This window comes from Cupressus sempervirens, chromosome 5 (assembly GCF_028749045.1).
Source record: "Cupressus sempervirens isolate cs-2001-9-10 chromosome 5, ASM2874904v1, whole genome shotgun sequence".
Taxonomy (NCBI): domain Eukaryota; kingdom Viridiplantae; phylum Streptophyta; class Pinopsida; order Cupressales; family Cupressaceae; genus Cupressus; species Cupressus sempervirens.
This window is the reverse complement of record NC_143122.1, coordinates 175,402,085-175,423,735: the sequence shown is the minus strand read 5'-3', so window position 1 is coordinate 175,423,735 and position 21,651 is coordinate 175,402,085. Positions and strand designations below refer to the sequence as shown.

General features: G+C 35.8%; 1 protein-coding gene across 1 annotated transcript in view; it reads right to left on the bottom strand.

Moving 5' to 3' along the window:
- Positions 1-260: 260 nt before the first annotated feature.
- The window catches only part of LOC149554980 (protein ALTERED PHOSPHATE STARVATION RESPONSE 1-like), a 35,483-nt gene continuing 14,092 nt past the window's right edge, over positions 261-21,651 (bottom strand). The window contains exons 3-4 of the mRNA XM_089829016.1: positions 15,279-15,502; positions 261-1,744 (exon numbers count right to left, since the gene is read on the bottom strand). Coding sequence (XP_089685142.1) covers positions 922-1,744; positions 15,279-15,502 — 1,047 coding nt within the window. The 3' untranslated portion in view covers positions 261-921. The remainder of the gene's footprint in view (positions 1,745-15,278; positions 15,503-21,651) is intronic.

The following is a 21,651-nucleotide window of genomic DNA, read 5'->3' as shown; positions in this document are numbered from 1 at the left end:
ACACTTCCCTTCGTAACATGCCCGTGGCCACCGACAGTGAAATGCATAGGTGCCCAAAACACCCATAATGCCCAATAATAGTTTTATCAAGGGAAAACCAGAGCGTACAGTGACTACAGTCAGTAAGACCTCCAAAAACGAGATTTGATGGTCAGTTACTTGAAACAAATATAATCGAAAGAATTTGTTTGATTCAAAAAACTTAAAACTACGACCCATCTAAACCGGTCTATAGCCATTGCAACATTTTTATACACGTCTGAACAAAATATATGTCACAGAACTTATCAAAAATATTGAAATTGTTTGCAGATTTTTCAAAATTTGGGGTTTGGCTAAAACATGATCAGATTTGAAGCGCAGTGTGCCTGTTCTTTAAAACAAATAGCTCTCACTCTTCATCCGCTTTAGTTTGGACCAGAAATCTTTGCAATGTAGATTTACACGTATGAAGATATGCCCTTAGAAACGGAATCTGCACGTGTACCATTCGTCATCAAAAATTACATTTACAAGTTAGGAATCGCTTCTAGTCTGTCTATGGAGACCAAAATCTCACCGCGAATGCTGAATTATGTCCAAAACAACTTCATTTCAAAATGTGTCATTTCCGTATAGAATAATTGACAATAATTTGACAAATAATGAACAAGTTATTTACAGACTATAATTTCTGTTTTTCTTCTCGTCTCCAATAAACAGGTTATTCACCTTCACTTCTTTAACAATAAAAGAATGTACAACTCGAGGCATCATTCCAGCCCAGCCTGATAGAGTAGCAGCTCACCCAATGTCCTGCCTGGAAAAAAAATATCCTACATATTCATATGCTTATGTATGCTTCAGGTTCCAAGACAAGAAACCCCGAACGTAAATGGTATACAAATCATTCATTCTTCTTGAAAAATGGGACTTGAACCTTTAACCATCTCTGACGTGAGGCATGCCACCATTTTCATAAGTTAACTTTGGCCTTTCACTGTAAGTGTACAATTGCTCATAAGTTGTCTTGGAGCCTGCGGCAAACTCTGTCAATGCCTCAAATATAAATGTCAATCCTGACTGCAGAGTGTTCAAGGTTTGGTGATGAGTATGTTGCATAGCCTTGTGATGTTTCACCTTCTCTTCTTCCACTCTTTTTCTAAATGAATCTATGGACATTCTCCTGTCAGCAGTTATAACCTGTCCTTGGTCCAATTCAGATTTTTCATTTGAGGAAAAATGAGGGTCGATCTGCCTACCTTCTATCCTTTGTAAGGAGGCAATCCTTTTATCAAGAGTTTTTGCAAAGTTGTCAGCCTTTCGTTTCTGACGCTGTTCTTCATCTTGCTGCAATGATAATGTTCGGATGGCTGATGCAAAGCTTTGGATGGAATGAACAACAGCCTTCTCTGGCAATTTCTCAAACGCAGGAATCCAATCTTTACATATACTGAACAAAGGAGGAGCACCTATTCTTCGAGGAGAGAATAATACCCTTCCCTTCAAAGAGCCTTCGGGCTCTTGAATAATGCACTTCATGAGCCAACCATTCAGGGCTTCTACATATGCCTTTTGGGCACTGATCCAATTGGTAAAGCTTGTATGCCATCTGTGGAGCTCATTTTCTAGCTTATGTGTTGCCTGTCGGTGCAATTCGCTTGAAATTCTCCAACCGACGGAGCTACCAAGAGATTTAGCCTCAGCTATTATCTGGTTCTGTGTTTCATGGGATTCCAGCATCACTTTCCACATTCTCGTCAGCCTGCAAAATCAATTCCCTGGTGTGTAAACTGAAAATGTAAAACTGGTATCTTTCATCCATAACTAAAATCATCTGATTGCAAAGATGCTATTATTAATAATAACTCGGGTTAAGAACCCCAATATTAAGGCTCTTGCACGGCATAACACACAATTTTAACAATTTTAAGACAAACGGATTAACTCTTACACAGAAGAAATAAAATATTATCAATGCAACCTACCAAAAGGCAAGGCTAAAATACATAAAATCATTTGAACAACTTTCACAAGCAAATGTGATTTTGGTTGACAAAGAATGTAGCAACTAATTGTTGACTTGGTAGTCAGCACATTTTTAGAAATTCGTAAGATGGCTTAACTGCTTTCTATGTATCGAATTAAATCTGACATTTGTATTGGACATTAGCATTACAAACTTTTGATACAAAAACAAATGATTTTAACACTAATATTAATATATTAATTCAACAAACATAGCCCATCATTCTTATTGTTATATATATATAAGATTTCCAGTAGGAAAATTCTACGACTGCAAACTTTGCCCAGAGATTATGCAAATGCATGCTTACTTCCATCTTTCAGTTGATACAAATTTAAATAGAATGTGATGAGAATTCTCATGCAGAGATCAATTAACTACATGATAAAAATTCGAGCTTACTTCCATCCTTTTTAAAAAGGATAAATTACACGTGATAGAAATTCTTGTGCACTGACGACTTAACTACATGTCATACACGATAGAAGTCCTATGTCAATGAAAGACAAAGCTTATTTGGCACTGATTACTGTGACTACCCTGACATGCTCATCGCTCGAAATCTAGTCTGTTGTCAATATTCAGTTACAAACACTGAAGACTCAACCAGTGGATTACAAGATACCGATGAAGAAAGCATGGCTTATGCATATGATAAGAGTGATCAACAGCACTCTCCAGTTTCTTAGCACATAAAAAAATATAATGGAACAGTCACATATTCTCCAGCAACTACTTTCAATTTGGACATCTGGATTTGCATTGACAGCTTGCAAAAAGATTAACCATTTTCAGTTGCTAATAGCTATGTAAAAAATAAATTTTCTTTTCTTACGTAAGTCTTCCAGAAAATTTTCAATGTTTATAGAGAATTTAGTTTTAAGATTTTAAAATATGATCCTATGAACAGCACCCATGCTATTCTGAACATTTTCACTTCTCAGGACCATATTTTAAAATAAGTGCTTGCTTTCTAGTGTGGAGTATTGATTTTCTTCCAAAGGAAGGCTTCTTTCCTTTGATTTTTTAGTTTCGGCTCTTCATTTTGAAGAAAATGATTTGTAGATATCTTGTGAAAGTAAGTTACGATGTGAAAATGCCTCGTAAACTTAAAAGAGAAATGTAGATAAAATATAATATAACAATTATAAGTAGAATATGAACACAAAACTATCCATCATAAAATAATGTATTTTAGAATAATATTTTTCAAGAAAAATCTATCCTCAAAACTGTGAACCAATGTATTAATCACACCAGTATCGGTTACAATATTTACTGTTTTCACAGAAGAAAGCGTCAAATACCCATCTAAGTTGTTCCAAAGGAACTCTACCTACAAACTTACTATTAAACCTTTCTCAGCAAATTCAAACCATAACTATGTTACAAAACTACGAACCAAAAGCGATGCCTTATTTTGCCTCAAAGTGCTTCTTTGTAAGCTAGTCCTCAAGCTATATCAGCAGATGCCTTGTATCTTATTATAAGAGGACGTAAGTTATCATAGCCTCATTAGAAGGGTCCCCACTTTGACATATTCAAACCCATCCAAAGTTGTATTATGAAACCAGATAAGATGCATTATAAGTTTAATTCCCTCATACATGCATCGTCATAAATGCACGAGATACTCTATTAGACATATCATAACAAAACGTACACAACAATTATGACCAGCTTCTAATGTAATTGCCGTTTTCTATAAGAATAAGCAATTTATTAAATAATATAGATGCGAAGTTTATGACACCTTTCCCAACTTCTTGACTCTAGGCCAAATGAATGCTCAAACTATATTTGTTCAGCGTCTTCGGGGCAGATATTGAAAGATTTCAAAGCCACGTCGCATTCCAGATCATGCAGATCGTTGCACCAAATACAATACACTAAACAGTTTTGTCTCTCGTGTATATGTAGTTGGGGTTTGCTTCAGACTCGAAAGATTTTATATAATGATTGGCTCACATACACCAATTAAATTCTATGTTATGTATGGCATCAGATAAATAATAATAGTTGGGCTCAGAAAACTAGTTGTGTGTCTACATTAGAATGCGAATTTCATGCTATGATTTACGAAACTAATCGAGTGTATATAAAAATTTAAACAACATGCAAATTATTACAATGTAATATGTACACAAGCATCAATTTCAGAGACCGTACGATTCAGCCAAACATGGTTCATTGGGCTAATCTACTAGAACAAGTCACATACGTAGGTCACATACGTAGGATACCATTTGTTATAATCTGCCGCATGCCGTAAAATATTCAAAACATTTATGCTAGCAATATGATAACATACCCAAGGTTTGGAAACTGTTGTCCGGTGGAGAGATCACCAAGGGGAAGCAGCAAGTTGGCGATACGGTTTGTCCCTTCCATGTTACAAGCAATGAGACATAATAGAGGAAGGTGATGCACTGCATAGCAAAAAGTACACAGTGAGGCATGTGATACACATCATTTCAAGACAAGCGGATGTATACCAAGTTGGGGTGGGTGTGCGCCAAGTAATCAGTATTAAATTGACCTAATTTGAAATAAACCATTTCTCCCTGCCGGGTAGTTGTTTATTTAAAATATTGCAGTCCTCTGCAGAAAGTCGAACTGATCTTTTGAGCAGAAAATCACAATTTAATCACGGAAAATTCACGATTCAAATTTTCTAGAAGACCATTATCCTTTTTTTCAATTAAATCACGATTTTTAGAGTTTCTGGGTTTTGATTAGGGTTAGGATCTTTTTATTCTCGCATCATCTTTCCGATTTTTCACTAGTCCTAACCAAAATAATAAAAATTGCCAATAGAGATTGCTGCTAGACGGACCAATGAATTCCAAAGTAATAGCAAGCAAAAATATGGAGGCGATGGAAACGAGATATCAGCGGGCACTAGGCACGCAACTCATTTGCGTTGATAATTAGGCGGATTATAGCCCCTAAGAGATAAGATAATGTTTAGGCATGTGATAGAAATTCATTAATAGAAGAGAAGCCAGGAATTTGGCAACAAAGTCCGTAACAACCACAACAATGTTGGATGGAAAGACAGACAAATGGGTTAGAACACTTGTAAACTGTGTTGTCTCTTAAATGGTGCATATAACGTTTTTGAAATTTATGAAACCTTTATTTAGATAAAATGTATTCATTTGGATGGTAGTTTATTGGAGAAGCTTGACTGAGAGATAGACACAGAATTGTGAGCAAGTAATCATGAATAATTCAAATTATTTGGTTGCATGAAGAGCACCTATTAAAAGGCACCCTTGTTTCTCGGTCTCCTTGTGCTGCTCACTGCATATATCTAATGCTATAAGACTATGTAAAACTTCAATAGATTAGACTGGTTCTAAACAATCCAAGAACAAATTCTATACGAATTTCTAACCATTCATGGGTTCTCACCTGATTCACAAATACACTGACAAAAATGAGCTTCTTGAACCTGTCTTTACACAATTTGCCAAAAATCACATTTCCTTGTCGGCTCTTCAACATGTAGAAATACTTTTTGTTAACAAGCAAAGAACATCTTCAAATGCGATGATATAGATAGGATTGATGTGGTAAATAGTGTATTTGACTATTTATGCTGAAAGACAGCTTATACGGTGATGTACTTTATTTACAAATGTATATCTTTAACAAATTTTCATATTTGGCACATACATTAGCACCATTGGAACTTCGTTTGGAGTCCTTTTACATTAAATGATAAAAGAAATTTTGTGAATCTTATTTAAAAAGCTTTGTGATTTGTGAAGTTTTTGGCAACTTAAACATGTGTCAAGTCTATGCGTTGTGAGCTTGTTTGTATAAGTCTATATTCTTTATAAATAGGAATATATAATGTATTTTTTTATGACATCAGTATATTTCTAGAATTTATCTTATGCCTTTGGTTCTCACAGACTAAAATGGTGATTAGTGGACCCTTCCAAGGTTGTTCTATGTCTCTTCGGCTGACCTTTTGTTGCTTCTTTCAGCATTCTTCAGCTCAGTATCCTAGTTTACTTGTGGTGTGCCTTCCATGGATCATTCAGGGCACTTTGATTCACACTAGCTATTTTTAGTCACTTGTGTGTTTTGCTCATACTCACTATTTATAGTACGTCATCAAGGTAGCTAATTGGCATCAAATCTATATCTAGAAAGTGGATGAATTATTCCTAGGAGTTCATACTGGTAATTATCAAGAGTTTAATGATTTAAGACTTTAAGTTATTAATGATATTAATTATATTAAATAAGTTTATGATATGACAATATAAAGGAAATTGAAGTGATTTTATGTCATTTTCATAAAGTGACTTTATTTTGGCGCCTAGGAAGTTTTAAGATTTTAAATAATTCCGTCAAGTGTTAAATGGAGAATATTAAAAGATATAAAATGAATATGTAATTAATTCAAAAAGTGACTAAGTTATTAAAAATATTTAAGGGGTCAATTTATTATTATTCCCAATTACCAGCAAATATGAATATTAAAAGTGGACAATTAAATAGGGTTTCTAGAAATTTCATGAGAGGACTATAAAAGGATTATAAAAGAGGATTTGAGAAAGTCATTCGATATACTCCACTTATTTTAATTCTCTTTAAGAAGCTTAACAGGTTTGGCTATCATTTATAAAAATATGAGAACAGAAACCCTTGGAAATCAGTGGATTGGACAGAAATACGAATGATTAAATTAACAAATACATATAAATACTCAATAATATATCCATTTTTCCTATCCACGTCTTCTTTTAGTCTTGATCTGGTCTGTTCTGCTATGTATTGACTAAAACCCGATCTGAGGTGATATGATCTGCAAAGTTGATAAAATCAGTTGTACTGCTCGATCCTTACTCTGCAAACAGAAATGAAACATAAAATGGTACAGGAGAAATTTTTGTAGGGGATCCGGTGCGTTTTTGGTACGTCCATACAAATATGTATATACATTGTATATATTTATATATGTATGCATGTATGTATGTGTATGTGTGTATATGTATGTATGTATCTATATATGCAGCTTAAAAATAGAATTAAGTTTAGAATGGCATATACCTATACATGTACTAAACAAAACATTTACAAATTTCTAAGGTTGCATGGGTACTCGTACCCACACCCCTGGTACATGTACCCAAGTACCGAGTACACGTATCCCAAGTACTGGGTATTCGGTGGCAAGCATCATAGCTAAGGACCTTGATTACAATTTCTGAAAAAAAATCGGTTTTTTGTTTGTGTATCAGCTTCTTGTTTATCAATAGACTATCACTGTTCAAGTCAGAAGTTTATCATTTGCAACATGTCATTGTCATATGATTTATGACCACCTTGTTCATGTTAAAAGTCTGCCTTCTCTGTTATGCATCTAAACATCGTCATATATAATTATTACAAACATATAGCAAATCTGAAACTGAAAACAATGCATTAGATTTGCAAACTTTAACACTGCTCTTATTTTGAAAAATTGTTGTTGTGACTCATAATTTCAGATTTTCTATAAATATAAAACTATAATTAAAAATAAAGTTTGACATATCCAAGTACCCTCATCCCCTATCTCGAAAAATAGTAGTATCTGTGTCTGTACCCTAAGTACCCCCATCCCCATGCAACCTTAGAAATTTCAAATTTTGAAATATATCATTCTAATTTAAATTCAGGCTTTGTATCAAGAAGATCAAGCCAGAATCTAATGGTACATAAGTTCAGAGTTTGCATAAGCAGTCTAGATCTTAAAAATATCTAAAAGATTAATCTAGACCACTAAACATTTCAGCATTTAAAAACACAAATCCCCAATATGTACCCACAGGAGATTCGTTTCAGAATCAGATTCTGGTGCATTTTGTACCCGGAAACGCCCAGAAAATTCTCACATTTCAGCAACTCAGATTAAAAGGAAGAAAACCATACAAGACATCTGAAGTCTGTTAACATTCCGATTGTGATTGCTCATTTACATATTACAAATGTTGTAAAGTAAAACTTCAGAGGTTGAAAACAAGTGTATCTTGTGATATTCTCATAGTTGGCGTTTTAGGAATGTTGGGTTGGTGCTTGTGTTGTTAAGTGGTGTTTTGAAAGAGTTGGTGCTCTAATAAGGATTTTGGTGATTCCTAGGAGTTGGTGTGCTAAAACTTTGTAAACATCTCAACTGTGAGGCCAGGTTAGGACAGTGGATCCTAGCAGCGTTTTCTCACCATGGTTATTCCCATCCTAGGTTTCCACACATCATTTGTACATTGACTCCATTGTGTGGTTGGATTTCTTTCTAATTTCAGTTTCAATTCTTTTCAGTTTTTCATATTGAAGTTTTGAGAAAATTCATCAAAAGTTTAAATTGATTAAGGATTAAAAGTTTATAACTTCTACTGAAATACTCCCCACCACAACCCCGCCATCTGTAGAAGAATTGTGGAACAACCTGCATCTCTAATGGTCATGTTCCCAAGGTAATGGACCTGCAATATCTTAGCATCAGCAAATATTAAGAATTTGATAATTCCGGGACGACCGAATGAGCCGACTAAGTGCAGGCCAACTTAAGAGACAACAATCAGGTATTACATTCATTATAAAAGACAGTAGCTGAAATGAGCTAAAGAGCAGAAAAACAGTGATTAATGAAAAGGATATAAGAAGCAATTAATGAGAAGAAGATGATGCTTGGTAAAGAAAGTAAAGAGCAACGTTTATAATATTTTAAAGAACATTGATCAGTACTAAAAGAAAGGCAGTGATGATATCCAATAGGCCAACTTCATTAGTTAAATGAAGGCTTATTGTTTAAGAATATTGAATATAATAATGGAGGAGGATTAGACACCTCCTTTCTTAAGAAAGTCTCCCTGGGTAAGGGCGCCTCACAGCTTAAAAAGAGGTGCTAAGGTATATAAGCAAGGGACGAAATGTTATTTGAGACATGGAGATGCAAGGAATATAATGTGATATCATATGAAATAACAGGTAGTAATTAGTAAATAATTTGCAGCAAGGATTAAAGAAGAATATAGCAGCCCTTGGGATAGAAATTATAAAATTATTTTGCAATTATAAAGTCACATCTTTTGGAAAGGAGTTATTTGATAAGTAGGAGATGATTTCCACAGCTAGTCAAATTGTGATGTGAATATCAGGATTTAACTGTGTGATTTTGAGTCAAACTCGATGACCCATGTTTCATGAGTAGTGATTCAACATGAATCCATCTCTCATGAGAATAAATGGAACACTTAGCACTCATTGGATCTAGGTGATGCTCACAGGGGTGAAGCACCGGGACTTCCCGGGAGGTCACCCATCCCAGTACTACTCCAGCCTGAACGTGCTTAACTACGGAGTTTCCTCCACAGTTAAACCCAAAGCTTGCAACCCCATTTGCAAAACCTTCACCAAGTGTTGTGTCTTATGAACCATTCATTAGAAAGCCCCTTAAGCTCATCAATTGATAAGTAGGAGATGATTTCCACAGCTAGTCAAATTGTGATGTGAATATCAAGATTTAACTGTGTGATTTTGAGTCAAACTCGATGACCCATGTTTCATGAGTAGTGATTCAACATGAATCCATCTCTCATGAGAATAAATGGAACACTTAGCACTCATTGGATCTAGGTGATGCTCACAGGGGTGAAGCACCGGGACTTCCCGGGAGGTCACCCATCCCAGTACTACTCCAGCCTGAGCGCGCTTAACTACGGAGTTTCCTCCACAGTTAAACCCAAAGCTTGCAACCCCATTTGCAAAACCTTCACCAAGTGTTGTGTCTTATGAACCATTCATTAGAAAGCCCCTTAAGCTCATCAATTGATAAGTAGGAGATGATTTCCACAACTAGTCAAATTGTGATGTGAATATCAGGATTTAACTGTGTGATTTTGAGTCAAACTCGATGACCCATGTTTCATGAGTAGTGATTCAACATGAATCCATCTCTCATGAGAATAAATGGAACACTTAGCACTCATTGGATCTAGGTGATGCTCACAGGGGTGAAGCACCGGGACTTCCCGGGAGGTCACCCATCCCAGTACTACTCCAGCCTGAGCGCGCTTAACTACGGAGTTTCCTCCACAGTTAAACCCAAAGCTTGCAACCCCATTTGCAAAACCTTCACCAAGTGTTGTGTCTTATGAACCATTCATTAGAAAGCCCCTTAAGCTCATCAATTGATAAGTAGGAGATGATTTCCACAGCTAGTCAAATTGTGATGTGAATATCAGGATTTAACTGTGTGATTTTGAGTCAAACTCGATGACCCATGTTTCATGAGTAGGGTTTAACTGTGGAGGAAACTCCGTAGTTAAGCGCGCTCAGGCTGGAGTAGTACTGGGATGGGTGACCTCCCGGGAAGCTTGGTGCTTCACCCCTGTGAGCATCACCTAGATCTAATGAGTGCTAAGTGTTCCATTTATTCTCATGAGAGATGGATTCATGTTGAATCATTACTCATGAAACATGGGTCATCGAGTTTGACTCAAAATCACACAGTTAAATCTTGATGTTCACATCACAATTTGACTAGCTGTGGAAATCATCTCCTACTTATCAATTGATGAGCTTAAGGGGCTTTCTAATGAATGGTTCATAAGACACAACACTTGGTGAAGGTTTTGCAAATGGGGTTGCAAGCTTTGGGTTTAACTGTGGAGGAAACTCCGTAGTTAAGCGCGCTCAGGCTGGAGTAGTACTGGGATGGGTGACCTCCCGGGAAGTCCCGGTGCTTCACCCCTGTGAGCATCACCTAGATCCAATGAGTGCTAAGTGTTCCATTTATTCTCATGAGAGATGGATTCATGTTGAATCACTACTCATGAAACATGGGTCATCGAGTTTGACTCAAAATCACACAGTTAAATCCTGATATTCACATCACAAGGAGTTATTTATTGAAGAGATGCATCATTTCATTTGGTGATGAAGATATAAATACAATAATGAGTGTACGAGTTAAGAGGAGGGTAGAATTGAATAGAAGCAAATACAACAAACAGTTATATTTACAGCAACCTGGAAACATACAGAAGTATCAAAGAGAATAGAAGACAATCAACATCCTCTATCATTCAGCGGGTAGACTAATACTGTATACAGCAATGCCATAGCATCAGCATCTTGTTGTGACCTTTTCACACATCGCACCATTGCAAATGGGAACCCCCTCTTTTCGCTGAATAAGCAAGTCTTTTTGCAGTCACTGTTGTCTCCTAACCATTGGAATACATTGAAGACTCATGCTAGTACAGAATTGGGTGTCGTTTGTCTTTGGATCTAAAAAATGGAAGTTTTGTTAAAAACAGCAAATTCAGTCAAGAATGAAAAGGAATCAGTCATTCAAAGAGGATGCCACTGAAATTTTGAGGGCATTGATGGATTTTCTATATTTAAAATTGTTTATTTTTTTAAGTTTGACTCCATCTTGGAATGGTCTAATTGTGTGTTTGGAAAAATGTACTATTTTTAGCAGTTTCTGTTTTCAGTAAGCCTACTGTGTCCCTAGTTGGCCTGATTTTGTGTTTAAACAAACTTATTGTTTTTAGAAAGTTTATTTTAGGTAGGTTTAATTTTGGCAACAGATGAGCACGCACTCAGGAAGAAACAAAGAATCCAATTCTAAATTGAGATGAATGAGTGGCAAAGGCAGATTATCCAAATCTGGCCAAGTGTGGAGAAAATCCTCTTCTGCCCTCAAAGTGTGCCCAAGAGAGGGAATTCTCGCACTTTTAAGGGATTCTTCAAAAATGGGAAAATCCTTCTCCCTACCTCATTTGTGCCCAACAGGGAGATTTCGTAGAGTGAAAGGAATTCTTTAAAGTTGGAAAAATACTCCCTAGCTCATTTACCCATGTAAGATGGGAAATTGCCGAAGTCCAAGGAATTCTTTGAAGTTTGGAAAATCTTTCTCTATCACTCATTTGCACCCAAGGTGGCATGAAACATGCAAAATTTCTCAACTATGCAAAATTCCTTGCCCCTCCCTCAAGATGCACCCAAAGTGGAAGAACATGGAAGAAAGTGAAAAACGGCCAAGCAAAGAAAATTCCTCCTCCGAGCTCCAAGAGCGCTCATTAGCACTAATTATCTAAGGCCAAGGAATTCCTTTAAACTTGAAAAATCCTCCTTCCCCTTCAAAAGTGCACCAAGAAAAGGGAATTCCCCACATGCAAGGAATTCTTCTCGAAGGAGAAATCCTCCTTCCCCCTCAAAATGTGCTGAGAGGAAATTTACTATTACCTAAGACTTTTCTATTTTGGAAGTTTGTCGTGACTTGCTGGATTTCGCGCTCAAGCATGATATTTGCCCAGTCATTAATTTTTCCTTAATCAAAAATGTTCCTTCACTCGTGTATTTTCGCGCTTTGGCAGACTTTATTTTGGTTTGACTTTCCTTGAGTGGTGTTGAAACATGCTCCAAATATCCTGAGCTATGGAAATCCGCACTCGGATGGGCTTCTGTGGTGTATTCATCGTGAGTAGTTGTATTTTCATGCTTCAGCAAGCTTTTGCGAGCACAAAATAATTGCAATTTGGGCATAATGAGACATGCATGATGCATTTTAGACCACAATGGGTTCCTCTTTCTCAACAAATTTGTGGCCATGATTACTACAAAAACACGCCAAGAACCATTATTGAGAAGAAATTAATTACTTTACATATTCCTTGAGCATACATAGATGGAGCTATAATAAATTATTTTCCTTCCCTATGACCAACTCTATGGAAGAAATTCATGCTAAAATGCCATCTTTGATTTAGTATTCTAGTGCTTACAAGCTTGGAAAGTGGGTGTTTGTAAGGAAATCAGCTCTCTACACTACACGTGTTGGCTTCTACTTACATGATTTGCCTCATAGCCTCCATCTTAGGCAATTATTTTTGGGGTGCACCTAATAGGTAATGGAAAATCTTATTCCTTTTGAAACATCATCCATTCCCTTCCTCAACTGCAACATGTACTTTGAGTGCTCATTCTTAACACTAACAAGGTTTCTTTGTGGCAAAGGTTTTCCTCCTTGCACAACAATCTTCGGATTTGGATTTTCCTTAACACATAGCTATATCTACATGCTTATTTTGGTGCTCTTTCATTGTCTATGAAGTAGATTGAGGTCAAGTAAAAATATTTGATTAATCTCTTGACTTTGATTGTTTTATTTCATTCACTATGATGGAGTGCTTGACCTCAAAATGAAGCCTTTGTCATGGGTGGTTGTTCTCGAAAACTTTCTTCAAAACTATTTCTCGACTACAAACAATGGGAATGTGATGTTGTGCAAGACAATTTGCACGATATTCTTTAACATTGTACTCGCAATTTGGTTTGAAACCCAATGAGTATAGGGTGGTTTTTCTTTCAGGCACTTCAAACTTCTTATTTTCGTAATAGCATGTTACATGGGCTTAAAGCATATTTGGAAGTGAGTAATTGGTTGTGATCCTCCTTTTCTTTTCAAACTATCTCTTCGCTTTGTTCATCCATTTCTTTGGGAGTGATTTTGCATGTTGGAACATTTCTTTGAATGATTTCCCTTCGTTTTGAGCTTGTATTGGAGAAGTGTAAAGAATTTGTCTCCAACTTCATATCTCGTGCCCATAAAAAGGGGAAATTTGTGCTCAAATCCTTTTTATGGTGATAGCATTTTACACATTTTCCCTCTTCCATTGCTTTAATCAATACTCCTTTCAACTTTTAGGAGATAATGTATCCAATTTCTTCGTTATTATTTGTGCTTGAGGGTAGCCAACTGGAGAGGAAATTTAATAACAACTTTTCAGATGCTTTTTGCACATGATTGTATGGCCTTTGGTAGGTCTCTATGAAATCTCCACACTTTATTTTCTTTCACTTAGTATTGATCAAGCCATAAAGGGTCCCCCTTTCTATCCCAAACCTTTTTAAAAGATTTCCGCAAAACTGATGAAATGGTATCGGCTAGGTATAACTTGGATGGGATTTTAATGTCTTGGGTACAAATAAAACTTCTTTGGAGTCCTGGCCTTTAAAATTCAAGGGTCATCTTGAAATCAACATGGTGAGTAACTAATTTTAATCATAAACTTAACCAGCCTCATCCTCTTCCCTTCCTGGATGTTCTTCAAGTCATTCAGGAACATTTGTAATGCCCTTTGAAATTGCTCTTTAGGATTGGCCTCCATGTTCATCAATAACACAAAAAATAAAAGCTTCACTAGGACTTGGATTTTATTGGTTCACTTCAAAAGGATTCAAAATCAAAATATTACTTCGTAATCATTAGTCATGAAGGAATTCAATTGCAAAAAATGGTAGGGACAAAATTTAACTCAAGACCCAATTAAAACCTATCATTTCTCAGCAAAAACGGAAAGAAACCCTAGGGGACAAAGCTAAGAGCTACCAAGACAAGGCAAAACAAAAGGACCAAGTGAGCTCAAAGATAGGGTTCCCATCATCAATGGGCGATGTGTAATTAGGTCACAACAAGATGCAAGATAAACATGGGTAAAATTGCCAACATGGGCAAAATGTTGGTTAAAACTTAAAACACATTGTTTTTACTATAAAATTAAAACCATGCATTTTGTCTTTTGAGGTGTCAATTTTTTATTTAGTACACTTCGTAATTGAATTTTCCAAAAAAAAAAAAAAGTTTCGTAAGGGATTTACGGTTTTAGTATTCTTTAAAAGGCTGAGTTTTTGGTGAGTTTTTGGTGAGTTTTTGCCAACTTGAAATTTTTTGGGCTTGCCAAGTACTCTCCATGATTGAGTCTGCAAACTATGATTTTCACAGCTGTTATTACATGCAGGCAAGTTCCAGAATGTTTTAGAGAGAAACTCATGGCAAGTATCCAGGAGTCTGTAGAAAGAGCTAGTGCATGAAACGTTTTAGCCATATTTTTGTTAGGTAGCCAAGTCCAAGTCAAAATTTGGCTTGATGGCTTGTGATTTTTTTAATCTATCATTTTACTAACAAGACCTGTGCTTATTTGCTCAGCACTTATGTGCAGCTATACAGCCTATCAGTGATTACATATATCTATTGAGCTACAGTGCTAAGTATCATACATATCTCAACTATCCAAAACTCAATATCATTAAGAAGAAAAAACTGAATTATATAATTTTAAATCTTGACATGAATAGACTCTTAATTAAAGAAGAAATGCTATGTCAGATATTTAAACAGCCTTCCCATGGAAAGACAGGTTTCCTCAAAGGCTACTACAAAATATCACTGCTACAATTTTGCCAAGGGAACAGATCATACCCTTGCAGTAACTCTGCAAGTTGTGGTTGTAACTCCTCGTCCCGCAGTTTCTGGATTCTATTTGATACTAAATCAATTGCTTGGATCGCAACCCTGATTCTTGTGTGTAGATCCTTTATTGCAGCCCTTGTCTTATCAATTGATTGAGGGTCGTCTCCCTTGGCATCTTGATTCCTCAGTTGAACGCACTTCCTTTCATAAGTTATTCTTGTGCGCTCCCCAGCCTGCAAATTTAAAATTTTCAAAAATACTGGAATCAATAATTAAGAAAAATTTATTCACCTGAGGACAGAGAAAAAGCAATTCTATCATGTTCAAGTCCTTTGGGAGAAAATGAGCTCCTGAAGAATAAAGAATAACACTGACAACTAACGTCTTAGACCGTATGGGAATCATATGCTGATCAGAAACTAATTGTATTGCCAAACAGTCAAGCCATTTATCTTGTTGCTCAAGCTTCTTAATTATTCGTGTACAATATCAGATCACCAAACTATAGAGATGCAAGCCCATTTCCTATGATCATGTGAACCAACTGATGATTCATGTGATAATGTCATGCCTCATAACCTAATTTCATTCTCAATAACAATGTATATATGTGATCCGATGACAAAGAAAGAGACAATCACCATTTTAAGATTGTTATCACAACAAACTCCTTTGTCACCAACAACAGAAGGAAGATTCTAAATGAAGAACAGGCTTCCAGTTGATGAGAGAGGTTTCTACAGGAAAAAGTAGTCTCCTCAAAGCAAGGAGGCCTTTCGTTGACATGAATGCCATGGGAGGACTCTCAATATGGAAAATCAAATCTTGTTGCCTTCAATCAGAAACATCCATGAACCAACAATAAAGTTTAGAATTGGATCCAAATTAAAAGCCAATGTATTTTTGAAGCAGCGTGACTCTTCAAACAAAACCAGAAAACTACAACTGACTCCCAATGCAATACTGAGCCACCATGATATGGAAGCACTTATGCAACTATAAAATTCAATCAACAATAGATTTTGAAACAGGTGTACTTGCATTGAGCCAACCTTGAACACAAAAGCCATGCTGAATTCTAGACACAAATAGATGAAAGTGTAAGTTAAATTTACTGGTCATGACGGATAAGAAAAAAGTTGTACAACAGATAGTTCACTGATTCAGACTCAGAGAGTACTCAACAACCCCAAAATTTTGAACTTGACAAAAACTTGTTAACTTAGAAAGTACTAAAATTAAATCTCTTGAAACTTTTTTGTTTTGACAAAATTCAATTACAAAATGCATTAAATTAAAAATTGACATTTTGAAAGAAACAATGCTTGCTTTTAGAGCAAAAACATGTGAAAACAAATTTAACCAGTGTTTTACCTGTGTCTGCATTTTTACCTGCTCAGCAAATAAATAGAGGGTACTTGGCAACTTGGGGAGTACTCACAGATTTTGCAAACTGTGGTAGCATCCTTTCAGACCAAATGGATAAATCAGAACATATTTGTGCAAAAAACATTCATCCTGCCCTGTTATACAAGATATGGTAGAATTAAATGGAAGATTGCAAAATTTCAGATGCACCAAACTTGACAAACACACCTCCAGTAAATCCAAGCTTACAGGACAAAACTCAGGTAGCAAGGACAACCACCTCATCCCTCCACATTTTCAGCAAGCAAGCAACATTGCAGAAAAGAACATCTAATCAAAAGCTGTGGGCTGCTTGAAGAAACAACATACAATCATCTACAAGAACCACAGATGTTTTCTTTCCACCAATACGAGGAACTATCACTAAGTAAATGAAACTGACTTTGTGTAAACCTTATCTCAGAATCAATTATTTCATATTTGATTACACAACTAAGACAGTAGTCCATTTTTGCCAGAATGAGTTCCCAACAAATTTGTACGGACATGGATAGGGATACAGTATCAGATACAGATACGACCATTTTTGAAGACCACCAATATGGATATCACTAGATACGACATTTCTTCATTGACATTTTGAACTTTCCTTGAAGCAACAATATGTGTAGATTTGGAAGACATCCCTCTCATGCTGGACTGAAATACAAATAATAACCCCTTCTAAGTATTTATTCTTAAAAGCATACCTTGAAAGAGGCATTAAAACCCTAGGATCCCCGCATCGTGGTATTGTATTACTAACTGATTTATTTATTAGAAAAACTCATTTCTTCAGTTCTTGCAATGTATTAGCTACAAAAAATGCAGGTTGACCTTACTACATACAAGAATAAAGGTGAACAAATTGAAAAGAAAAGCACGAAAGCAAAAATACTTTATCAATGTTAATGTATGACTTAAAAATCAAAATTCAATGAAATGGTTGAGCATATTTGCAGTGACCAAGGGGCATGTACATATTTGAGTGAGCACCATGTGTAATGGATATGATTATATTGTGTTTCTCAGAGTTTTTGTTGAATCAGAAACCTGTATCTATAGGCAAAACAATCTTACAATGTCACTCAGAGTTATTTATTTCTATCTACCCTATACAGCTATTCCAGCTAGCCATCTATCTAACCTTTACTATTATAATAATATCTCTTGAGTAAATTTATTTCTATATTAATGGTCACTTCTAGATTTTGTAAATATCCTGTATAATAGATTCTTTATATTATTTGTGTATTTCTTTTTAAAAACACTTCGATGGTAATCTCTATAAGAACAATTCATTCTTCATAAATGAGTCATCCAATATTTTACCAATTATTTGTCTAATATGGTATTAGAGTGGGACTTTTAATTTTCTTTTGTAAGAAATTCAGTTTCTAAAATTTTGCCTTTCAAGTAACTAATTATTTCTATCTACTCTATACAGCTGTTCCAGCTAGCCATCATATACCCTTGGGCCTTTACTATTAAATATTAAAATAATATCTCTTGAGCAAATTTATGTCTATTTTAATGGTCACTTCTAGATTTTGTAAATATCTTGTATAATAGATTTTTTCTACTATTTGTATATTTCTTTTTAGAAACATCTCGATTGCAATCTCTTTAAGAACGATTCATTCTTCATAAATGAATCACCCAATATTTTACCAATTATTTGTCTAATATGGTATGAAAGCGGGATTTTAATTTTCTTTTGTAAAAAAAACCAATTTCTAAAATTTTTCCTTTGGAGTTTGGTTCTTCTTTAGTAGATTATTCAAAATGATTATGTTTGTTCTGGAGAAATTCTCTTCCCTAGCCACATTCATCTCGTTTTTCTCTATAAAAAACACAGCTATGCCCTTGTTTTTTGGCTCAGATATTATCTAAGATGTCCCTCCACCTGCATTAGATGGTATTTTAGCACGAAACCACATTGTTCTTGCTATTATTCTCCAGAAAATGAGTGTTTTTCTGCATTTTTTTCCTTTTTTTGGCCCACATTTTTTGCAACTCCACAATCATCAATCTGCTCGTGTCTAACAATATTGAGGATTGCTTTTGTGAACAAACCAATGTAACGTGACTCGCCACGAGTCGAGCGAGTCACCCGAGTCGACAAGTCACCACCGGCTTGCCAAGTCAAAATGACCCGTGACCCGAGGGTGGCGAGTCAGTTGACGTGACTCGCCTGACTCACGGGTCACAAGCAACTTGACCTGGCCGCAATAGCAAACGTCTGGTTGGGTTAAAATATGATTAAAAAAATGTTTTTTTTCTTCTTTGTTATTCTTATAACCCTATAAGGGCTTTCATAACACTATTGTGAGAAGAAGAAAGAGAGAGAGGAAGAAGACAAATAGAGTGTCATTGTTTTGCAACCAGCTGAAAGGAAGAGGAGAAAATCTTGCATTTGTGACATTGGAGCTTGCATTTAGATCATCAAGGAGTTTATAGGAGCTCTTCTCAACACTTCCCAAAGAATTTCAAAGAGGTAAGAGTTGATTTTTTAGATTTTGATGATTTTTTTCTCTATGCTTATGGGTTTTTTGGATGAATTTTTTTTGTATGTTTATGGGTTTTTTTTTTTACTTTAGATCTTCATATAATCCAATGCTTAAATGGTAATATTTGGTCTAAAATGTCTTATTGCAACAACTTTTACATTTTTCCTTACTCATAATGGCTCGTAGAGGTAAAAAAACCCAAGGTCTCTAAAAGCAATAAAAAAGATGAGTGTTGGAAGTACACCATAGACTTTTCAGGTAGAGCTAGAACTCAAACAAAATGCCTATTTTGCAAAATCATTAATAGTGGGGGGATAAATAGATTGAAATAGCATATTGTTGGCATACGTGGTCATGATGCTGAGCCTTTTAGAGTTGCAACTGTTGAGGCTCAACCTTTTTGTTATGTTGCCTTAAAAAAATATGAACAAGAAAAGGAATTAAAAAAAACAATTAGCAGAGTTAGCTCAGATTGGTTCCAATTCCCTTCCACGCTCATCTAGAAATGTTTCTGAGTCTAGTTTTACACCCGGGCTAGGTTCAGTAGGTTGTGTTGGAGAAGGTTCTTCCCTTCCCCCTATCGTCCTAGTGCTTCTCCCAGTCGTACTTCTTCTACATCTATTCCTTGCACTGCTAGTGGTGCTGCGGCTGCTACCCCTTCTAGTAGTACTGGCTTTACCTTTCGTCCTAGAGTCAGAAAATCTAGGTTGGACAATTTTTGTGTACCGCGTTCCACTCCTAGTGCACAACCCTCACTTGAGAGCTTGGACTATAAGAAGATCCATGAAGCTGGGATAAGAGCAATTTGCAAGTTTTGGTTTTTCTGCAATATTCCATTTATAGCAGCCAGGTACTTCAACTTCATTTATATTTGATTGTTTTACATTTTAAACTTTTAAGTTTTAAAATTTAAATTCAATTTTATAATTTTAACTTGATGCTGAAAAATTAAAATATGCTAATTAAAATATTTTTATAAATGTAATAAGACTCCTTATTGGCAGGGGATGATTGATGCGGTTTCCATCTGTGGTGTCGGGTTTAAAACCCCCACTGAAGATGAGTTGAGTGGCCCCCTCTTACTAGATATGGTTGAGGAGATGAAACTTGAGTTGGAGGACCACAGAAAGATTTGGGGCCGAAAGGGGTGTACCATTATGACGAATGGGTGGACAGATAGAAGGAATAGAACCCTCCTAAATTTTCTTGTTTCTAGCGGGGAGGTAATTCATCATCCTCTACTTCTTGAAGTCTAAAATTTAATGTATTATTGAATAATGAAAATTTTGTTTTATTGACTATTGATTCTTGAATGATAATTATTTTGTTTAATTTTCACTTTCAGGATCCACCATGTTTTTAAGGTCTATAGATGCTTCCTCGCATGTGAAAAATGCAAAATTCTTATGTAAGGCTATTGAGGAGGTCATAAGGGAGGTGTAAGGCTATTGAGGAGGTCATAAGGGAGGTGGGAGAAGAGAATGTTGTCCAAGTGGTGACTGATAATGCAGCTAATTATGTTGCTTTAGGTAAAATTTTAATTTCTAACTTTCTAAGTTCTAAAAAAAATATTTTAGTTTTTCATTAAATTTTAAAAATTAGAGGTTTTTTAATACATCAAAAATTTTCATTGTTTACTAACTAATTTAGAATTGCTGCAAGAAAACTTTTGATGGAGAGACACCCAAAAATCTTTTGAACTCCATGTGTGGCCCATTGCATCAACCTCGTGTTAGAGGATATTGGCAAGCTTGAATGGGTGAAATCATGTGTTGCTAAGGCCAAAAATCTTTGTAAGTTCATCTATAATCATGCCTTGGTCCTCAGCACTATGAGGCAATACACAAAGGGAAAGGAGTTGGCTCGTCCCAGTATCACAAGATTTGCCTCTAATTTTATCACACTAAAATCCTTGCTAAGTTCAAGGTTAGCTTTGAGGTGCATGTTTGTTGGTCCAGAATGGAGTTCCTCCTCCTTTGCCACCACCCCTACAAGGATAGATGCAACAAAATGCATTTATCATGTTAGAAGGTTGTGGAGGTAATTTAAATTTTAAAAGCTTAAGTTTTAAAATTTTATAAATTTATTTATCTCATACATATTTTTGTTTTGTTTTCATTGTGCAACTTTGCAAAGTTTCATCATTAACTAAATTGTTTTTTTGTTTAATTGTTTTGTAGATTACTGAGCCCCTTGTAGCCCTCCTACAAGTTGTTGATGGGGAGAAGCCATCTATGGGCTACATATATGAGGGCGTGGATAGGGCCAAGGAGGCTATTAAGCCCAAATATGTAGGAGTTGAGGAAAACTATGGCCCTATTTGGGACATAATTGATAGGAGATGGCAAAATCAGCTTCATAAGCCCATCCACACAGCAGCCTATTACCTCAATCCAGCATACCATTTCCGTGAAGATTTCAAGGCAGATGAGGAGGTTCCTAGTGGCCTATACACTGTGATATCG